Source organism: Sciurus vulgaris, assembly GCF_902686455.1.
Source record: "Sciurus vulgaris genome assembly, chromosome: X".
NCBI lineage: Eukaryota > Metazoa > Chordata > Mammalia > Rodentia > Sciuridae > Sciurus > Sciurus vulgaris.
The window spans coordinates 91,638,087-91,661,226 of NC_136471.1; the positions used below are offsets into that span (position 1 = coordinate 91,638,087).

Genomic DNA, 23,140 nt, shown 5'->3' on the forward strand with positions numbered 1-23,140 from the left:
CATTTGAAGAACTGCCAAACTGCTTTGCAAAGTGACTGTACCATTTATTTTACATTTCTGCCTGCAACAAATGAGGATTCCTATTTCTCTCCATGCTTGCTAACACTTATTGTCTATCCTTTTGGTTTTAGCTATCATAGTGAATATGAAGTGGTATCTCATTGTATGTATTTAAGGAACTGATGTTTATTTTTCATTAACCTTGTGTCCACTTTCTGTTCAAAAACCTGTAAAAGGATACCTTAAGACCACTCAGTGGTTGTTCCTATCCAGTCAGTGGTCTGAGCAGTGGGAACTGCAGCCCAGTCTTCAGTGGCAGGCTGAGCACACTAAGCTATCATAGAGAACTACTGAATAGGCACAGAGAAACTTGCATGCCTTCAGACCAGTCTGCAACCTTGGGTTGAATAGCAGGAAACTCAGGAGTGGGAGTAGTTCATTGACCCTGAACTTCCTCCTTGGTCATTGTCTTTTCAGCAGCAGCCTGCTTTTCTTGTTCAATCTCCTCAGCATCTCTGTAGGAGTAGAGCTCAGGCATGACCTCCTCTGAGTGCTCACAGGAGATAGTGCCATACATGTATAGAACTTCCCAGGCAAGCATCCACCACGTTGGACCCACTGAGTGAGGCCCCTTGCAATGCCAGGTGGCAATGTCCACATAGCACAGAGGAGAATCTGTGTTACACAGAGCCACAATAGGCAGGTTAACATAGGACGCTTCTGTGAGAGGTTGGTAGTTAGCCCTGGGATCAGTAACCACCAGGAGATGTGGCTCCTAGAAGGCTGCCTCACTCTGGGAATGCCCACCAATAGGAGTGGCCCCAATGGAAGTAGCAATCTTCAGTACAGCCCCCTGGCCAGTGTTTCTGGAGAATAAAGCACTAACATCAGCTGAGTTTTCAATAGTAACAATGGCAGAAATTTCTCCCAGCTCCTTTTTGGATTTATCATGTAGATGTGGTCATTTTCCTTTTGTAGATATATTGTTCCATTTGGAAGTTAGGGTTGGTGCTACCTAATTGAGTTACTGATGCAAGGAGTTCAAGGACATCCTCTTCCTTCATTTGTAGGACATGAAGGGCTCTGGATATTGTGAAAGATTCCTTTTAAGTTACAACAGGAACCCCAAATACTGCCTTATGGATATCATAGAAAGCTCATTGTGCTTTTGATTTGCATTTACCTGATGGCTAATGACGCTGAGCATCTTTTCATGTGCTTATTGCCCATTTTTATATCTTCTTTGGAGAAATGTCTATTCAAATCCTTTTGCCCATTTTAAAAATTGGGTCGACTTTTGCTGTGTAAGAGTTCTTTTACAAAATCTAGATACAAGTCCCTTATCAGATATGTGATTTGCAAATATTTTCTCTCATTTTGTTGGTTGTCTTTTCTGTGCAAGTTGTTTTTGCATGCGTTTTTTTCCCTAAGACCACCTCTGTGAACTAAGCGTTATTGATACGGAAATGGAAATTTAGAAAGGAAAAGTTGGAATTTAAATTCAGTTTTGTTTGACTATAAAACACATACTTTCCCCTCTTATCCCAAAGTATTCACAAAGATAAATCAAGACATGTTTAAGGCTTTAAGGAGCTCAGTCTGGAAGAAGACATAAAGCCAAGTTCCACTTGTCCAACAAATTCTACAAGAGAGGGGTAGGGGAAGTGCAGTGGGAAGTCAGTGTTGGCTTCGGTATAATGGCATTTGAGTTAAGTCTTGAAGGATGGGAGGGTAGGATGGGTAGGTACAGTTTCATTGGATGGAGATGATGGAATGAATGGGAAGAACATTTCCAAAGGAGATCAGAAAATGAAGGTTGAATGAATGGAACTTTGATCCCAAGTTTAGCTTTGATGAGGAGTCCCAGGGCTTGTTGGAATGGAAAATCCTGGGACTGCCTTGGTTGAAAGACCCAGGGACTGGCTAAGATGGGGAATCCTGGGGTTGGCTAGGATAGGGAATCTGAGCACTGGCTTGGATGGAAAGTTTAGAGGCTGGCTGGAGTGGGGGATGCCTGTGATGTGTGTGTGTGTGGATTGTTGGAGTTTCAGGGGTTTCCTGGGATTGAGGGAGCATCATACTGACTGGGCTGGAGGGACATGGAGCTGGCTGTGATAGGGGAAGGGTACAGGCAGTGGCTAGGATGGGAGACCCAGAGACTGCCCATGATGGAGGCTGGAGAAAGGGCGCCTGAGACAGAAGGTTCAGAGGTTGTCTGGGATGGGGTATCTGACATTGCTTGAGGTTGGCAAACCTACGGTACCGGGGAGAGTCCCCGCCGGTTGCCTGGACTTGGGGACTGCCTGGGATGGGAGTTTCCAGAATGGCTGGAAGACTCTGGACCTGGAGGCCCCCAGGGGTGTTGGAAGGAGGGTTTCTTTAGGCTGCATTCGTGAAGTGAAGGAGGTTGCAAGGAGGGTTTCTTTAGGCTGCATTCGTGAAGTGAGGACCCTGGGACTGGTGGGTGGAATGAAGAGGTCTCCTGCAGGCTGTGATGGGGCTGGCCCCAGCCAGGCGCCGGTGCCTTGGGACTGGTCCAGCTGCCGGTGCGGGTGTCGGCTGCAGGTGGGGCGCGCGGGGGCGGGCCGGGCGAGCGGGGTGGGGGCAGGGGCGGGGGGCGGGCCGGCGGCCGGGGCGGTCCCGCGCGGCCGCGCTGCGCAGTGACTCCGCAGCGGGCGGAGCGCCGTGGGCCGCGTCCTCCCGAGCCGTGGCTGTGGCGGCGGCGGCGGCGGCGGCGGCGGCGGCGGCGGCGGCGGCAGCCTCAGCTCCTGCTCCCCGTGCCGCCGGCCCCAGCGCTGTCTCCCGGGCCCCCCCGGGCCCCCGGGCCCTCAAGCCCGGTGCGCGCCCTCGCGTCCCGCCGGCCCCCTCCCCCGGCTGGGCCCGGGGGAGGGTGGCGCCGTGAGCGAGCGGGGACTGGGCTCTCCTGCCCCTTCCCCTGTCCCTGGGCCGCCAGGATGGAGGCGGGGTCGGGGCCCCCGGGCGGCCCGGGATCTGAGAGCCCCAATCGGGCGGTGGAGTACCTGCTGGAGCTGAACAACATCATCGAAAGCCAGCAGCAGCTGCTGGAGACCCAGCGGCGGCGCATCGAAGAGCTGGAGGGCCAGCTGGACCAGCTCACCCAGGAGAACCGCGACCTGAGGGAGGAGAGCCAGCTGCACCGCGGGGAGCTGCACCGGGACCCCCACAGCGCGCGGGACAGCCCCGGCCGCGAGAGCCAGTACCAGAACCTGCGCGAGACCCAGTTCCACCACCGCGAGCTGCGGGAGAGTCAGTTCCACCAGGCAGCTAGGGACGTGGGCTACCCGAACCGGGACGGCGCCTACCAGAACCGGGAGGCTGTGTATCGGGACAAGGAGCGGGACGCCTCCTATCCGCTCCAGGACACTACCGGTTACACAGCCCGCGAGCGCGACGTGGCCCAGTGCCACCTGCACCACGAGAACCCAGCCCTGGGTCGCGAGCGTGGCGGGCGGGAGGCCGGGCCAGCGCACCCGGGCCGCGAAAAGGAAGCCGGCTATTCCGCCGCGGTGGGCGTGGGGCCGCGGCCACCGCGGGAGCGGGGCCAGCTGAGCCGTGGCGCATCAAGGAGCTCCAGCCCTGGCGCTGGTGGAGGCCATAGCACCAGTACCAGCACCAGCCCGGCTACAACCCTCCAGAGAAAGTAAGGAATGTGTTTGTACCCCCCCCCTCCCGCTCTTCCCTTTAGCTCCCTCTCCAACTTGTCCGGCCGATAAAGTAAGAAGCCCGTGTCTGATTCCGTGTACTCCTCTCCTGTCCCAACAGGGTGAAGCCAGGTCCCCCTCGTCCTGCCGACACCCTTTCCCTAGCCAGGGCACACTGGGTTGGCCAGATGAGTGCAGGCGTCTCTTTTTTCCCAGTACCGCTGCCAGTGAGGGACTAGAGCAATCATCACCGCCCCCTCTCCACTTCTTAAACCCTTAGCTGTATCCTTGCTAGAGGATGGGTTTTCATTTATTTATTTATTTTGGCTGTACTGCTTGGGGTTTATTGTCAGTGATGGTGTCAACTCAGAGCCCCAAGGGAGAGGAATCCCTCCTCTCCTCCTTTTCTTTTTCTTTTCTTGCTTTTTTTTCCTTTTTTTTATTTCCCCCCTGATCTTGTCTCCTCTGTTGGTCTCTGGCCCCCACTCCATCCTTTCCCAGAGAGGCAGGTGGGGACCAGAATGGCTGCTGGAGGCTGAGAAATCCCTCTGAGGGGAACTGCAGCACATCCTGGCCAGGGGGGAGCTAAGATGGGGGAGCAAAGATGGAGGCCAGGCCCTTGGCTAGTTCCTCAAAGTCCACCCCCTCTCCACCCTGCAAGAAAAACAACACCCATTTAAAGAGCCCTACCAGGAAGGGAAGTCTACAGATCGCCCCTCTGTGGATTGGCTCCAGTTCCTGTGCTGGGGTCTGTGTGTCTATTTGGGACACCTTGGCAATATCTCCTGGGTTGGTGGGACATGGGCTGGGTCCACTTTTCCATGTAGATCTCATCATGCTCTGGTTGGGATAAACATATCAGGCTGAGAGTCAAGGGCGTGCAGGCTTAGGAGGATGCCCTAAAGGCTCCCTTATTGCTTTTCTGTTGTACTGGAAAGAATACTGAACTGGGAATTAGGAGACCTGGGTTACCCTTTCAGCTTTGCTATAGATTGGCTTTGTGACCTTGACTGAGTCCCTTCCTCTCTCATTTCATCAATTCCCCTATGTCTTTTTTAAAGGTGAGGTCTGTTGTGGATGCTTTTTAAGGACCCCTCCAGCTTAGATTCGATGGTTCTGTGACTAATTCAGCCACACTACAGAGCAAGTCTTAAGTCCTCTAGCGAATGGACAGGCTTCCCCCTCCTCTCACTGCTCAGCTGGTCCTACCATGTGCCACAACCAGTGGAGTGTCTCTTGGAGGCTGGGCTGGGGGTGGGGAAGCCTTCTGCCTCAGGAAATCTGCCGGGAGACAGCTCTCTGCAACTCCCCCGTGGTGAGGCAGCAGGCTGGGGTGCTGGGTTGAGATGGCTGGGCCCCAGGAGCAGCAGCTGCAGCTTGAGGGCTCTGCTGGGCTCTACTGCAGCACACCCTCAGCTGTCTTGGTGTGGACTGCCCCAGGATAGTCTGGGGGACAGGGGAATAGGCTCGCCTACCCAGGCAGACCTGCTGGGAGCCCAGTCCCAGAGGACTGACCGTGTACACCATGGGGCAGCACAGTCGAAGAGGGATGCAGGGAGATAAGAGCCTGTTTGGGAGAGGGCTGTGGTTGGGTGGGGGCAGACGAAGACTGGTTGTGGTCCTGGAATCTGACTGCAGAAGACTTTTCTAGAGGGGTCAGGCTTGTGACAGGGGGAGCAGCCTCATTATGTATGGCTCCAGGGAGCAGAAGCAGGAACAGTGGGGACATTTGAGATAAAATCAGGAAGAACTTTATAACCTGGCTACTGGTGATGCAGTAGATTGCCTCAAGGGGTGGGGGTGGCAGCTGGCTGGACATGTCCAGCAGAGGCCTGGTGGGGGTCCAGGAAAGCTGGAGAAAGTGTAAAACCTGAATGGGGTCTAAAGTCCAGTGAAATGACCTAGGTCTTTCCCAATTCCAGTATTCCATTGCCCTCACATTCTGTATCCTGCAGACATGGGTCTGAATCTCTTGGTTGGCTGGAAGCCCATTTGCTCCTCTGCCATCCTTGCAGGCCTACCTCTTGTTCCTTTTTGTGCACCTTCCAGGTCATTCATTGCATATCCTTGCTTCACATTTCCTACTGGATTAATAAAGGGGTTTAGGTAGTACTTTGAATTTCTCTCCTAACCACATATTAACTATTCATGCATCCTTGATTATCTCTTTTGGTCCTCACGACAAGCCCTGTACAGTGAGTATTAGCAACTCTAATTTAGAGATGGGGAAACTGAGGCTACAATGTGAAGAAACCTTCTTCAAGGTTATGCTACTAGTTGCTAATGGAGTTGGGACTAGAACCCAAGTGTCTCTGCCTCCAAGGCACATTATCTGTTCATGAGTGCTCTCCAACCACTAGTAGTGTCTTGTCCTCAGATCCTGGATAGGTAGATACTGAACTGGGAGAAGCCAAGAGAACCTTAGGTAGCTACAAGGTTTGAGCTGAAGGAGATGAGTCTGGAATGAGTGGGGGAGTTAACAGGGAGGAGGGAAGGTTATTTCCCTCTTCTCTCCTCCCAGCAAGGTATTAGGAGAACCTGGCAGTGCAGTAGCCTTTGGTGCCACCGCTGCTGCTGTGACTCCCCTGCTAGGCCGTTCTGGGTTTGTAAGGAGTGGGTGAGAAGGCTGCTGCTGTAAGCGCGGGCAGGCAGGGTGGGAGTTCAGCAGCAGAGGCTGCAGCATTGGGGGAGGACAGGCAGAGCTGGTACAGGCTGGGCGCTCCTGGTCCCCGGGCTCCCTCTGGTGGAGGAAGAGGGGAGAACGGGGCCTGGACTGAACTGCAGCTTGTTAGGGGCCACTCTGCCTAGGAATTTCCTTTAGCCCTCCCAGTAACTCTGCATTTGTCACCACAATCCACATGTTACAGCAGAAGAAACTGAGGACTTTGAGAAGCAAAGCCCACCAGAGGTTATGCTACCAATAAGACAGACTCCCAGTCCTATGAACTTTCCTTTCCCTGCATTGGACATTAGCTGTCATTCCCGTCACCATCCATATCAGCCATCCAGGACTCCCACATCCTCCCACACTGTCACTTCTGGACAGGTTCCAGGATGCTAGGATCTCTTCTGCTGTGCTCTGGGTGTGGCCTTCCTAGTGCAGCATAGAGCTAGATAAGCCCTACCGCCTCTGGTCTTGTGTGTGTGAGGGTTTTGTTCTTTTGTTAGTAGTTGTTGGTCTTGACTAATACTCTGGTCTTTTTACCTGTAATTGTCACCCCCAACCCCGCCATGATTAGAGAAGATCTCAGCTTTCCTTGTTGATCTTGGCCTGGCCCCCTGCAGTTCTGGTGCCTGGAATGATTTACAGGAATGCTTGGGGCCACTTCTGAGGGGGCCACTGCTGAGTACCCCACGCTGAAAAGAGTTGCATTTCCCACGCTTTTTGCACGGACCCAGCTCTGGCTCGATGTAGGTGGTGGTAGGCTGTAGCTGGTTTGGTGGTAACTCTCCATCCTCTGTCCCCACCCACCTCACAAGCTGGCTCACATTTGGGGACAGCAGCCGGAGGGACCAACGTGGTGTTCTTGACAGCCAGGGCAATGCGTGGTCTACTGCTTGGCTGCCAGGCTGTCCTCTGCAGGCAGTGGGGTGCCGGTGTGCTCCCTACAGGGACTAAAGCCACTGAGAGGAAGCAAGGGAGCGATTCAGCCCAGGGAGAGGCTCTGGGGAAGCTTGTCTCCTTTGGGGGTCTTGGGTTCTTTTCTCAGGGGGTCTCTCCCACCTCCCAACAGGGAAAACCATTTATATCCCCCCACACACTGTGTTATGAGCATTATGCTCGTGTGGGAGGAAATGATAATGTTGAGTTTAATGAGAATTAGAGGAGTCTTGCTTTTCTGTCTAGATCTGGGGCAAGAATGGGGTTGTCATCCACAAACATTTCTTGGCAGTGTGCACACAGCAGGAGGGGCAACCATCGTGAACAAACACCATGCTCATGGCGCTTGAAGAGCACCTCTCCCATTGGCCAGGGAGACAAGTTTACAGGCCTCGTTCATGCCATAGAAATGAGGCTCAGGATCAAATGAGCAGCAGAGGTGGTGAGGGATGGAATTTCTCAGAAGATGGAGGGATCAGGGCAGGCCAAGCTGAGGACTCAGGCAAGCAGTGGGGAAAGGAGCTCTGAAGAAGGGTGGGTAGTATTTTGGTGTCTGATGGAAGGGATTGTGAGAGAAAGATGCTAGACCCAGGCTTGCTTCCTGCTTTCTACCTTTTCTTCCTCTGTCACCCTGCCTACTATGGCCTCTGGATTTGCTGGGAGCATATTAAATGCTAGAGCATGATGAAGAGGCCACATGTGTACCAAGTGAGTCTCAGCCTTCTGTGTGCCAGGCACCACACTATGTGACTTTATGTAATAATAGCTAACATTTTTCTACTGTACTTACTGTGTGCCAGGCCTGTTTGTTTTAAGTACTTTCCATGTAGTAATTTATTCTGTCTTCATGTAAAGCTTTTCATGTAGAAATTGTTATTAACTCCATTTTACAGATGAGGAAACTGAGGCCCAGAAAGTTTGGATGACATACCCAAGATCAGTCAATAAATAAGTGGCATAACTGTGAAGGAACTAGAAGGAGTCTGAAGGAGCCCAGGTGGTGGGGCTCCAGGGTCCATGGAGTTCTTACCCACAATGCAGTTCTTATTTGCACATAGAATCCCTGCCAGGTGGGTGTTAGCCTAATTTTTTAGTTGAGGAAACGAGGATCAGAGGGGAGCAGTGACTTGCCCGAGGTTGCATAGCTGGACGGGGCTTGGAACTGTCTGGTTCCCATTCCTGTAGAACACCTTTCCCCTCCTGCAGGTGGGACTTAAGGACATCAAAGCCACTCCAAATGAGGCTCTGGCTTTCACCTACAGAGTTTTCGGACTACTGCTTGAAGCAAGGCAAGTTCCTTCTCATGATTGCCTGCTTAATTTTTGCCATAGTCTCTTAATAGATCTTGCTCTGTCAAGCCTCTGATGAGGTATAGCCAGGCCACATTCTGCAATGTTCCTGTATTTTCACTCTCTGGCCTGCAAATTCCTCCAACTGTGGTGCATGGTCCTCTTAGGATCTGCCCCTAATTTCCATTTCTCATCTTTTTATAGTCTCTTTCAGACAGAATATGCACACCACTCTGGCTGGTGTGCCCTGTCATTAGCCCACCCAGTCCTTCTGATAGCCTCTGGGACTTGGCTCATGCCATTCCCTTCTCCCAGACTGCTCTGTCAGGTTCCTGGACCAAACTTATTTGATAGTCCCTAAGAAAGCTCAGTTTATCCCCAAAACTTGCAACGAACAGTCTGCCCCTTTTCAAACCTTCATGGTTGTTTACATCTTGTGTCTCCTTTACTAGCCTGAGAGTCCCCCAAAGGATTCAGATTTAACTGACATATGTCAAGTATATGTTGTGTCTCATGTGTGTGTGTTGTATGTACTAGGTCTTGGGGGCATGAGTGAATGAATGATAAGCTTGGAAATACATAACACAGCAAAGAACATAGTAGCTGCTCAATCAAAGCTGAGTGGACAAACGAATGACCCATTAAGTTATGGTGAACTAACGCCAGGGGTACCTCATTTTTTCTTTCTTCTGGAACTCCCATTGAGAGAAGTGACAACTTCAGAATTATCCTGGCTTTCTGGAGTTTTTTTTCCTCATGAGCTCTGAAGTCATTCGGCCTTTATTCTCTCTGCTTCTCACACCTACCAGTCTCCCAATTCATAGAGTGACAGAGAAGCAGAGTTGTATGAGTCTTTAGAGACATACAGGCCAATCTGCTCATTGTTATCTCTCTCTACCATGCCATGGCTGTGTCATGCCATGGTCTTGACCTTTGATGTAAAATCTTCTGTTCTGAATAGAGCACAGAGGCCCACCGAAGACCTGTGTGCTGTCACCCAGCCCAGTGAGAAGTTGCTTATTTATACATCATATTTATTTTTCTTGCAGTGCTAGCGATTGAACCCAGGACCTTGTGCAAGCTAGGCAAGTGCTCTATCATTGACTCACCAGCGTATACCCCCTTTTTGTATCTGTTGAATCTTTTTAAAAATTTTATTTATTTTTTATTTTTTTGGTACTGGGGATTTAAACCAGGGGTGCTTAATCACTGGTCCACATCCTCAGCCCTTTTTATTTTTTATTTTGAGACAGGGTCTTGCTTAGTTGCTCAGGACCTCACTAAGTTGCTGAGGCTGGCTTTGAACTTGCTATCCTCCTATCTCAGCCTCCTGAGTTGCTGAGATTACAGGCATGTGTCATTGTGCCTGGCTCCAGCAAATCTTTACTGAGCTCAGAACCTGGGCCAGACACAGTGTCTTGGGGTGGGAATAAGACCTGAACCCTGTGGCTCATTGCCTGCTGTACTCCTTGGCAGGATAATAAACATTGTTCATGGGGAAGAGTGATGAATAAATGACTTATTTCCTCTTTGTGGAGAACTCTTTAGGGCAAGATGATTTGCTAGCACCCTGACTTCCTCGTAGTATTTGGTCTGTCTCCAAGCATCCACGTTGAAATCATTTACACCGGGCAACTCATTCCCAAGTGCTTAATAGCTTAAGCTCCCTGGGATCTTAGTGTTCCGAGAAAGTATGGTGCCTTGGAAGGAGGACTTCTTGTGACTCTAAGCATCACATCACTTTCAGAGCCTCACTTTTTTCCAGTAAGAAACAAGGATTCTAGTGCATTTTCTGATATGTAAGATTCACTTTGCTCCCACCCCCATCATAAAAATGTATCAGAAACTTTCCTGGCTGCTTCTCATATTTAACTTGTCAAGGTCCTGATCAGTCTGGAAAGCTGAGGGCCGAGAATGGAAAATATTAGACGGAGCTGCCCTGCCCCCTAGAGGCGGATCGTAGTAAATAAAACAACAACAAGAAGACAGCCGCATCACATCCTTTTCAAAACAAAGATGACAAGCCAGAACTACACAATCCATCACAATTGTTCGTCTAACATCTGAGATGTAAATTTATCACTCCTGTCATTTCACCAAGACCACATGCATTTCTTTGGAGCTATATGATTTTTAAAAAACTGACCACTTTATTAATTGACACAGTAATTATACTGGAGCTATGGAATTTTTCTTTCCTTTTTTTTTTTTTGTACCTGGGATTGAACCCAGGGGTGCCCTACCACTGAGCTACATCCCCAGTCTTTTTGTGTTATTTTATTTTATTTTATTTTGAGACAGAATCTTGCTAACTTGCATAGTCTATCCTTGAACTTGTGATCCTTCTGCCTCAGCCTCCTGAGTCATCGGGATTACAGGTGTGCACCACCATGCCCAGTGGAGCTATGGGATTTTTAGACCTTTTGAAGTGAGTAATATGAGTGCACATATAGGCCTTATGATTTCCTACCAGATCCTAGGATACAGTGTACTGCACTTATCTGGATCAAAGCAAATGTTTTTCTCTATATAACCGCTTTAGAATTATTGTCATTATATCTGTGATGAAAGTACCTAACTTTGCCCTTCCTCCAAATTTCCTTATAAAACTGGGAGGCATCTCACACAACTGTATGTCTAATATGCTAGTCACTTCACAAACAATCCATCTCATCGTGGTTATTTTTTTCCCCTGGTACTGGGGATTGAATCCAGGGGTGCTTTATCACTGAACTACATCACCATCCCTTTTATTTTAATTTTTATTTTGCGAAAGCGTCTATACTAAGTTGTAGAGGCTGACTTCAAACTTGTGATCCTCCTGCCTCAGCATTCTGAGTCCCTGGGATTATAGGTGTGTATCCAGTTTCATCGTTATTGTCAGAATTAAATAAGATGACATAGTTGAAGTGCTCAGCACATGGTATGTGTTTACTCAGCAATAAGCATCATTATTAATGGTAACTTCATAAAACTCTGTACCATGGGAGGGCAGAAGGGAAAGGCCAAGTTGGAGCTCACCACTTTTCTGAGAAAGAGGTCAGTGCAGTGAGTATCATGTCGTGTCTTTGTGCCCTCATAGGCAGAGAGTTCTGTGATTTGTATTATATAGTTCCTGGCCTCAGAGCACTCATAGTTGAGTGGAGAAGATGGTTGTGGAAACACAGTTGCAATGTGGAGTGCAGTGTGCTTTGCCAGGGGGAGCTCATGGGGCCAAGGGTACCCAAAGGAGGGGTATCTACCCAGATTGTCAGGGGAAGGCTTCCTGGACCTAAGGCTCAGAGGATAACCAGGAATTGGCTAGGTGAGGAAGGAAAGTGTGCTGGGTACTGGGGTCAAAAGAGAGGGTAAGAGCTGGGCACTATAGGTGGCATATACCTGTAATATCAGTGGCTTGGGAGACTGAGGCAGGAGGATTGCAAGTTCAAGGCCAGCCTGAGCAACATAATGAGATGACCTTGTCTCAAAATGAAATTAAAAGAGCTTAGATGTAGCTCAGTGGTACAGTACCTCTGGGTTTAGTCCCCAGTACCAGAAAGAAAAGGAAAGAAAAAGGGAGGGGGTAAGGTAAATTCACAGGGTATGTGTAGGGGAAGGAGTACTTTTGTCAGTTTAGTATAAATTAGAGTACCACCTGGGAGGCAGGTGGGGTCAGAGAGGAGTCTGGAAAGTTGGCCAGTCTGGATCATGAGGACCCCTGAATAGCAGCATCAGGAGATTTATGCTGTTGGAAACTGGAAGCAAACATGGGGAATTAAGCTGGAATGAGGGGTGCCCATTGTGCACTACGGGGAGGGCACACATGAAGAGTCATGTTTTGAAGAGATTGCCCCTAGAGGGCAGTTTGGAAGAAAAATCGGAGGACATGCAGTGAGGAGGCTGGTGCAGCAGTCTAGATGAGAGATGAGAGACAATAAGACACTTGGGCAGTGACAGTAGAGATCACCATGGGGGAAGACAGATGATGGCAACATACTGACAAGTGCTGTGATGGAGAGAGCACAGGTCACCACAGGAGAGCTTAGAGGAGCAGCAGCCATTGAGGAGCAGCAGGGTTATAACGATGCCAGCATCAAAATGAAGAAACTTCAAGGTGGAAGGGTCCTAAAAATCATTCAGCTCAAGGCATTCATTTTACAGGCGGGGAGACTGAGGTCCAGAGAGAGAAAGGACTTGTGTAAGGCCTTACAAGGTGTGAGCAGTAGAGAAAGCTCTGAATGAAAGAGTCACTGTAGTACGAATGCTAGTGTTTAAAGCATCTTTCCCTAAATGTGCTATTTCCTGCCTTGAAATTTTATGAAGGTGGCAGGGATCATTATTTTCGTGTTGTCCACATGAAAAAAACAGAACTCTAACAAGGTCGGGTGAATTTTTGGAGAGGAGGTGATGAAGGGGAGGCATTGCATAAAGGGGCTCTAGCTTAGATGGCATACAGGCCCTTTACTCTGTTTTGTACCTTCAGAAATCACAGCTGCTGGATTCATAGCTGGGGCATGAGCCCAAGTTTCTCTTGCCCCACCCAACCCAGGCCCGGCCTTCTTTCAACTGATTTTTGCCTCAGGTGGTCTCATTTAGATGCAACTGAGGCAGCTCAGAGGCTATTTCTGGTCCCAGACTTAGGCTTGTCACCCTCCCTTTTCTGTTTTCATAAAGGAAGGGAGACTGCATCTGTTATCACTGTGTCCCTATAGCCTTGGGCAGGGCATCTCTGTCCCAGCTGTCTTTGTTTTGAAGCCCCTTGGTATGATGCACAAATAATGAGGTTTTTAGACAGACTTGAGTTTGAATATAGATTCTGCCCCAACTTGCTGGATGCCCCTCAGCAAAATCATTTTACCTTTTCTGAGTTTTTGCTTCCTCATCTGTAAAATGGGATAACAATGTCCATCTCTCAAGATTAACCAGAACAATTTGAATGGCATTCCCTGCTGTTTACACGTGTTTAATAAACTTCCATTTCCCTTCTCTTTCATAAACTGTCATGGACAATGACTTGAAGAATCCAGTGCTAGGCAAAGTTTCCTTCCTCTGAAAACTGGTTTATTTCTTCCTTCCTAATCGAGGCTGTCACAGTTCATTGTATCTTGCTTTTTGCCTCTGCCACCAGTTAATTTGAAGTACAGCTCTAGCATCTTTGTTGATCTCTCTTTCCGAGTTCTTATTTTCTAGTTCAATTTCTATTCTGTCCTTATGTGTGTTCTTGGAGTAAGCAACCTCAAATCCTTTGTGACTCAGGCAGTTATAAATAACTAATAGGTGGGGCTGGGGTATGTAGCTCAGTGGTAGAACACTTGCCTAGCATGGGTGAGGCCCTGGGTTCCATCCTCAGCACTGCATAAAAACAAATAAATAAAATAAAGGTTAAATTCTTTAAAAAAATAACTAATAGGCATAAATAGTTGAATGAATGGAAAGCTGAAGAGGCTGCATTGGTGATGATGAGATTTGAAGAAGACCAGAGGATGGTGCAGGCTGTGTCAGCTGAGGTGGTACCTCCATGGGTGGTTGTAGGAGCCAAAGGATTTGTTAGCAGGGGATCATCCCTCACCCACCTCTCTTGCTTCTGCTTTAAAAAGAAGCAAAGATTGGATAACAGGACCTCTGGTAACCCAGAATCATCCCCTCTCCATTTTGTATGTATAGTGTGGGACACAGAGGTCCAAAGAAAGAGAAAAGACTTGTTTTTAGAAATTCAATTACTGTACTAGTCTCAGTTACTTGGGAGGTTGAGGCAGGAGGATCACTTGAGCCCACACATTCAAGAGCAGCAGGGACAACATAATGAGACCTCATGTCTGTCTGTCTCTCTCTCTCTCTCTCTGTCTCTCTTCCCTTCTCTCTCTCTCTCTCTCTCTCTCTCACACACACACACACACACACACACACACATACACACACACACAGTGGTGCACACTTGTAATCCTAGTGTCTCGGGAAGCTGAGCCAGGAGTATCACACGTTTGAGGCCAGCCTCAATGATTTAGTGAGGCCCTAAGTAACTTAATTTACTGAGACCCTGTCTCAAAAAACAGAAAGGGCTAGGGATGTGGCTCAGTAGTTAAGCAGCCCTGAGTTCAATCCCTGGTACCATAAAAAAAAACATAAAGCAGCACATATACATAATTTTAAAAGACTTTTATTTTTAATTGACACCTAGTAATTGTATATATGGGCACAGTATACATGTATACAATGTATAGTGATCAGATGAAGGTAATTAGTACATCTATCACTTCAAACATTTATGATTTATATGTGTGGGGAACATTCAAAATCTTTTCTACTAATTTGAAATGTTTCATTAATTGTTGTCAACCATAGTTATCCTTCTGGTTATAGAACATTAGAACTTAGGCCTCATATCCACCTGCACCCCTATACCCATTAACCATTTTCTTTCCATTCCCCTCTCTTCTGGTGCCCTCCCCAGTGTCTGCAACCTTTATTCTGTCTTCTACTTCTGTGAGATCAATTTTTTTCTTTTCTTTCTTTCTTTTATTATTTTTGGGGATACTGGCTGTTGAATCCAGGGATGCCCTACCACTGAACCACACCCCAACCCTTTTTTATTTGAGACAGGGTCTTACTAAGTTGCTAAGGCTGACTGAACATGTGATCCTCCTGCCTCAGCCTTCTGAGTCACTGGGATTATAGGCAATGTGATACCTGGCAAGATTAACTTTTTAGCTTCTACATATAAGTGAGAACATACAGCATCATACATGCACAATTTTTAAAAGTGAAATAGTATACAAGGACTTGTACAGTTAAAAATAAAACTGTCTTGGGGATGGGGATGTGGCTCAGTGGTAGAGCACTTGCCTAAAGTACTAGAACACTAGGCAAGTGCTCTACCACTTGCTTGGGTTTGTTTCCCAGCACTGCAAAGTAAAACAAACAAAACAAAACAAAACAAAACAAAAAAACCTAAAGTCTACCAGCCTCCCGCTTCCTAGCCCTCTGATGTGACTACTTTTATCATTTGGTTTTTCTGGTGGTAACTTCATATCTCTAAATGACATGCTTCAACAGTTATTTCTTCATTTATCAGATTTTATCTCTTGACCTCTTGCTTCTATGACAAATGATAGTTTAGGTTGTTTACAACCCTTGACTCTTTCTCGCCCCCATCTCAAATTTCTATTGTTATATTACTATTTGGTTTCCCCTATTGGTTACCTTTGTAACTTTATTGGATAGTATTTTAAACTGTGATTTCTTATTCCTCCATTTTTTCAGTTTTACTTAATATTTCTTGATCAGTCACTTTGTAAGACATAAATATTAGTGTCCCATCCTTTCTTTCACCTCTTCTCCCTTTCTTTTATTTATTGTTTTTTGTACAGAGGATTAAACCCAGGGCCTGGCATATGCTAGGCAAGTACTCTACCACTGAGCTATAATCCCTAGCCCTTTGTTTTACTCTGAGACAGGGCCTCGCTAAATTGATGAGGCTGGCCTGGAACTTGTGATCCTCCTGCCTCAGCCTCCTGACTCACTGGGATTATAGGTATGTTTCATCATGCCTGACTCTCCTCCCTTTCTTCTACCTCTCAGTCTCTGTGTTCTGCACTTGTGCATCCGGCAAGATTGATTACATTATCATTCTTTGCTGTAAAAATAATTAGGTCTTCATAGCTTTTTCTAGAGAGACTGATTATAAAGTTTGACCACCAATACAATGTGTTTATGTAGTTATGACTATGTCACTATAATTCAGTGTAGGACCAAATAACGCACTATAATCGTACCTCATTTCCCATAATTCTATTGTCAGAATATCTGTACTCCTAGGAGAATCTTCCTAGCTTCAAGGTCTAGTGAAGTCTCCTTTCTTACATTCTACCAATTGATGAAAATTGCATCACATTTTTCTTTATTTGGAGAAGGACTTTCTTTCCTTTTTGCCTTTTTATTTATTTAATTTACTTACTTTCTTCCTGTTGTGTGGGGTGTAGAGTTTCTTGAAATCATGGGATAATCAATAGCACATCTTTAGGACTATTTTACTTGGAGGTTTTTTTGTTTTGTTTTGTTTTGTTTTGTACCAGGGATTAAACTCAGGGTCACTCAACCACTGAGCCACATCCCCAGCCCTATTTTGTATTTTATTTAAAGACAGGATCTCACTGAGTTGCTTAGCACCTCACCATTGCTGAGGCTGGCTTTGAACTCACAATCCTCCTGCCTCAGCCTCCTGAGATTCTGAGATTACAGGCATGTGCCACCACTTCTGGCTTACTTGGAGATTTTTAGGAGAGGAATTTGTAACATTTCATTCTGAAATATAATATGCATGCAGAAAAGTGCTCATATCATAAGTGATATGATTGTATCACAAAGGACATGGTCAATTTTTATAGACCAAACACTAATTTATCCAGCATTCAGATTGATGTCTTTTTTCAACATCCTCGGTACTCAGGGAGCCCTTTCACTTTGGAGACCTTTGCCTCTTCTTGCATTATTTCTTTGATAATTATTCCTCCTTCATTTTTTTTCTGTTTTCTCTTTCTGGAATGTCTATTATTTGATGTTGAACATCCTGGATTGATTCTCTAGGCTGTTTATCTTTTCTCTCCTATTTTCTATTTTATAGTTTATGAATGAGTTAATAGAAAGTCTCATTGACCTGTCAATATATCTGGGCTTACTTTTCCACTTGCTGACTTTATTTTGGTGAGCCAAAAGGGAACTGGTTGTTATCATGGATGCTCCCCAAATACCAGAATGATGAGCACTTTGTTTGGAGGCCACCTTAGTTCATACCATAGTTTAATTTCTTTAGCAAGAAGTCCTCTGATATTTTGTCTAGGAGTGAATGTCAGGTGGCCTGGGTCTTTGGGTCTGGTGATTGGGGTGGCAGGGAAGGGACGATTTATATACTCATCTTCAGTTTATCCCCTGTCTTCAGCCCCGTGATCTTTTCTACCCTCCCTGCTACCTACCATTGCCAAGTCTTGAGTTTCTCTTGGCCTCTGCTGACCTGAATGGCTCCCTCTTCAACTGTAACCCACTACATGGTGTCCTTGGCTCTCTTTCAACTGTGAATAATCTTTTATTTTTTGCTCCCAGAAATTTGTTGAAATCTCTCATTTTACTGATACCACTCTCTCCCATCCTCTTCCCTGGTATTAGTTCATACCATGTTTTATTGCTTCACTTTCATTTTGGTGAGGCACTGGGAGAGAAAGGACATATATACTTTTTGCTATTGAGGTATAAACTTAGGTTAAAGCTACTTTAAAAAAAACAATTGTTTTGCTTTCTCTCAGGTTGGAGCTGGAAACTGCTAGTGAATGCCCCCTCCCCATAGCCGAGTTTGGATGACCTCATTTGGGCCTTGTGTTGCTACTGGCCCCAACCCCTGTCATGAGTTTCCTTTAGCAGCCCTGGAGCATCCATTTCCTCAGCCTCTGCCTCCTAGACTATGGAGTCAAGGGAGCCTCAGCTGACGAGTGGCAACTGGGCTCTACCCCCAGACCTGCTGTTGCCTCCTTCTGGAGATGTGGGCCAGCCCCTCTGACCTCTCTGTGTGCCCTCTCTGTGACTCAAGTAACTCTTGGTCTGCTATGAGCTGGGCTTTTCCAGGATTGACTGGGTGCTTGGAAAGCAGCCCAACCTCTTTGCTTAGGCAGTGGGAGCAGGTGGGCCAGAGATGGGCCCCAAGCACACAGGAGGGGATTTGGAGACTGAACTGAGACTTCTGCAACAGCAGGCTGCTCTAGCTGCTCCCCCTTCCTCCCACTCTCTTTCCCATCATGGCTGAACCTCCATCCCTCTGCTGGAGGCAGAGAGGAAAGAATGGAGGGCTGGAGAGCCAGTTCCATTTTCCTTTGCTTTTCTCTCTCCCTTTCTCCCTTCCTCCCTCCCTCCCTCCCTCTCTCCCTCCCTCTCTCCCTCTCTCCCTCTCCCCCTCTCCCTTTCCCTCCCCCTCTCCCTCCCCCTCTCCCTCTCCCTCTTCCTCATCTCAGTGCTGATCTGATCTGGGATGCAATACCTGTGCTTACTCCCACCTTCCTTCTTGGGTTCTCCCCCTTTCCATCCTTGAGTGATCATCTCTTCTAGAAGCACTCCCTGAATGTTCTTGGTATGTGGGACCTTGGGCTGTGCTATGTGGAGGAGAGACAGGAGACTGGTAAGGTAGAGAGGACAAGCTCACAGGCTGGTATGGGAGATGAGGCCCTGCTTGGCTCTGGTATGACAGAAGGAAGCAGCAGCTATAGCAGTTAAAAGCATTGGTTTTGGAGTCAGACAACCTAGATTTGAATCTCAACTCCACTGCTTATTAACTGTGTGACTCTGGGTAGATCATAGTATTCCTTTGACCCTGTTTCTATACCCATACAAGGAGACAAAGAATGACTACTTTCCACAGCTGTTACAAAGATAACATAAGTCCTGGACCATTGTAGGTCCAAAATAAGTAGTAACTTTATTATTATATGGTTGATTTGTTTGGTTGGTTTTGGTACTGGCGATTGAACTCAGGGGTGCTTAACCATTGAGCCACATCCCCAGTCCTTATGTTATTTTTTCTTTTGAGACAAGGTATTGTTAGTTGCTTAGGGCCTCGCTAAGTTGTTCAGACTAACCTTGAATTTTTGATTCTCCTGCGTCAGCCTTCCAAATAGCTGGAATTACAGGATCATCACATCTGGTGGGAATCTGCTTCTTACTTTCATTTCTAGTTCCAATTCTTGGCTCAAATGGGCCCCTGAGAAAGGAGTCTTCCTCTCTACCTGAATCAATTTTCTGAAGATTTTTTTCTTTTACTTTTCATATAGTCTTGTGTTAGGTGGTACTTGAACTTGGGACACATATTTACCTCTTCTTAGTGCTTTTTTACTTCCTTGCTGTCACAAGTAGGCCTTCATACCACTTATGGTCTAGGGAAGCTCTTGCATGTTCCTTTGGCTAAGGCTGCAGCCCCACTCATCTTTCTAGCCACTCTGTTCCCTTCCTAACCCTGCACTCAATTTGTATTGAACTATCTAGAGTTCTCTAAGCATTTTAGGCTTCTTTATGTTTCCCTGCCTTTATTCTGACTGTTCCTGTGGTTAAATGCTTTTTCCCCCTTGTCTACACTGCAGACAGTCGCTTGACTTTTGAAGAGCATCTTCTGTGTTCCTCACATTGTCCCAGGCACTTGGAAATAGTGAACAAAACAGACAAAACCTCTACCCTGTGAAACTGACTTTCTAGTGTGAATACTTTGGGTCAGGGACGGAAAACAAACAAGAAGACACGTATGTCAAATGGTGGTAAGTGCTATGGACAAAAGTAAAACTAGGCAGGGGGTGGGGTATACAGAAGACCTGGTCAATTCAACCATAGCCAATATTTGCACAACCATTTGTGTGAGGGGTGTTACTGGGGATTGAATCCAGGTGTGCTCTACCACTTAGCTACACTCACAATCCTTTTAATATTTTTATTTTGAGGCAGGGTCTTGCTTAGCTGCCCAGGCTTGCCTCAAACTTGCAATCCTTCTGCCTCAGCCTCCTGAGAGGTTGGGATTATAGGTGTGCACCACCACACCTGGCACAATCATTATTAAGCAACCTTTTCCTCATTTAAGCATTTTCAGTATTCTCACATATTCTTTATAACCATATGGCACCCAGTGACCTCAGGTTAGTTATATTATTAGCTCCTTTATATTGATGAGAATATGAGACTTAGAGATGTAAATCTCATAGCCAGGAGGGGTAGAGCTGGTATTTAAACCCAGACTCATGTGAACCAAAAGCCTCTCTCCTAACCATTGTGTCATTCAGCAAGCCTCACTACAACTCTCTGAAGTCAGAATTACAAAATCCCTTTTATAGTTGGGGAAACTAGATTCAGAGGGGAATGGTCTCACCCATAGTTGCACAGCCAGAGAATGGATTTGAACATGAACTTAGCCAACGCTCAAGGCTAGGCCCTCTGCAAACCCTCAGATTTGCCGGGATATCTGGGCTTATCCGCCTCCACATTAGCAGGATCTATCTAGGCAAGCTACTAGTTAAAGCCCTTGGTCCTCCCTCTTCCCTTTGCACCAGTGTTTTCATATATAACTTTGAGATATTCAGCCTATGAAACACCCTGCCTGTTTCCTCTTCTTCTTCAGCCACCCCTTGATCCTAGCAGAGGCCCTGGATAATAAGACCACATAATTCCTGAAAGTAATTTCAAGAAATTCAGGCGGGGAATTCTGGGGTCCTGCGTTCCTTGGAGTGTGGTCTAGAAGAGATAGGGCCAAAGATCCTGATGGGCTTGTCTCCTTGACCCCACAGATACTTTGATTTATAGTGAGGGGTCCCTAAAGAGTGGGGCCCAGCATAAGGGCCTCTGTTTCTCAGTATAGCCTATGATATTGAGATTTGTAATAGACCGGGCTCCAAGATCCTCTTTCTTTGGCTTCCTGAGCTAGCTCCTACCTTGCAATGAAGGGAGTGTCTATAGGGGTGTTCCATGGGACTAGGCCTTCAAGATCTTTGACCAGTAAGGAATGCTGCCTTCACAGCAAGCCTTGGATGTGCATGCAGATTTTTAGGGTATCCTTCATAGTATTTTGTTTATAGCACTCTCAGGATACTTATCTTCATTTCTTAGTAGCTTTGAACAAATTGTATATTGAATGTGTTCTTCCATTAGAAAATTTAGAAAACCTTGGGAAAGTAGAGGAGAAAATCATTATGCATAATTACAACATACAGAGGCAGCCACTCTGAACATTTGGTGTATTTCCCTCATTATCTGCATTTTTTTTCAATGTAGTTGAAATGATTTTGCACATATGATTTTTTTCTTGCTTTTTTCATTTGCAGTTTTCCTGTGTAATTGCATATTCTTCATCACCATCATTTTTAGTGGTAACTGATATGCTATGATGTACCTAAGCATCCTCTGCATGTAAGGCATAAAAGTGGAACCCACTTTTTCATTGGTTTAAGTTGTACTGCTGTGGGCTTATACACAAAACTTTAAGGGAACTTACAGCTTTTAAAGAAATGACCTTATAGAGGAACAATTGTATCCGGCTTATTTCCCTTTGTAGATGGACCCTGGCAGGGTCTGATCAATTCTTATAGTTATTCAGTTATTCATTCATTGCATCAAACATGTTCATCTTGTACCTCTGTGAACCCGACCCTGAGAGCTGTGTTTATGGGGAGGAATGAGATACAACCCTGGACTGCCAGGAATTCCCAGTCTGCTGGGAGAGTTGGGCATGAAAATGAACAATTTCAGAACAGTTTGATCAGCGCTGAGATGGAGGCAAGAATAGGCTACTGTGGGAGAAAAGAGGAAAGGCTCTTAACCCATCCTGGGGACATGAACATAAGCTTCCTGGAGGAGGTGGTGTCTTTGTGAGTCATAGAGGATGAATAGGAGTTGGCTGGAATAAGAAAGGGAACTTCCAATCAAACACAAGTTGAGCCAGATGTGGTGGCACGTGCATGTAATCCCAGCTACTCAGGAGGCTGAGGCAGAAGGATTGCAAGTTTGAGGCCATCCTGGGCAACTTAGTGAGACCCTGTCTCAAAAAAAATCAAAAAGACTGAGGATGTGGCTCAGTGGTAAAGTGCCACTGGATTCAATCGCCAGTACCACAAAAACAAAACAAAATAACCTTACTTGTTTTGATTGCTTTCCCAAGTCCCACCAAAATATGAGAAGAGGAGTAAAAAAGATAGAAACATGTAAGGTCTTGGATGCTGACCAGAAGTAACTTACACTAGGAGGACCCAGCAATGCTCAGGATTCAGAGATACTATACACTTCAGAAGGCAGAGTGAGTTATGGGCCTAAGAATAGAGGAATGTAGACAGTCTGTTCCTCCTGGCTCTTCCCCAATCCAATCCAGTCAGGGACTCCCTCCACCTGCAGCCCCTTCCCTGCAGATGGAGGTTGATGCTGGAGAAAGTGAGTTAAGAAGCTTTTGGTACTAGGACATCAGGCACAGTGAAAGATGGAGTAATACATGACTGTAAGCAAAGGGGTCTGCAACCTAAAATGATAGGGCCCCAACCTCCCACTCCCCCTTTTTCAGGACACCAAAGTCAGGAGCACACAAGAGATCAAAGGATTATTCTCTAGGGAAACTGAAAGACCCCGGAAAAAGGCCTCTAAGAGATGACATTTGGGAGTCTTCCAACAACAACAACAAAAACAAACAGACAAAATACAGGCCTTCAACTCAGTAAATCCCTAGTGAAGCTCACTTTCGGGCAAGTTCCACCTATATCCAGAGCTTCTGCACAGCTTTGCAGTGCTCTGGGAACTGATAGCCAAGGGTCATCAGCCAAAGATCCTTAAGTTATATATATTTTGTTTTATGTAAACTAAACCTTAATACAATTGATGTGGCATTTTAATTTTTATTTTTTGCAGTACCATGGATTGAACTCAGGGGTGTTTAGCCACTGAGCCACATCCCAAGCCCTTTTTATTTTTCATTTTGAGACAGGTTCTCACTAAATTGCTTAGGGCCTTGCTAATTTGCTGAGGTTGGCCTTGGACTTGCAATCCTCCTGCCTCAGCCTTCTGAGTCCCTGGGATTATGGGCATGTGCCATCAGCACCTGGCTACAATTGATA

General features: G+C 46.6%; 1 protein-coding gene across 5 annotated transcripts in view; it reads left to right on the forward strand.

The window, feature by feature from the left end:
- Window positions 1–2,665: 2,665 nt before the first annotated feature.
- Window positions 2,666–23,140, forward strand: part of IQSEC2 (IQ motif and Sec7 domain ArfGEF 2) — an 85,155-nt gene continuing 64,680 nt past the window's right edge. For all 5 annotated transcript variants that reach the window (XM_079123751.1, XM_079123752.1, XM_079123756.1 and 2 more), the window contains exon 1: window positions 2,666–3,661. In XM_079123751.1, coding sequence (XP_078979877.1) covers window positions 2,955–3,661 — 707 coding nt within the window. In that variant the 5' untranslated portion in view covers window positions 2,666–2,954. The remainder of the gene's footprint in view (window positions 3,662–23,140) is intronic.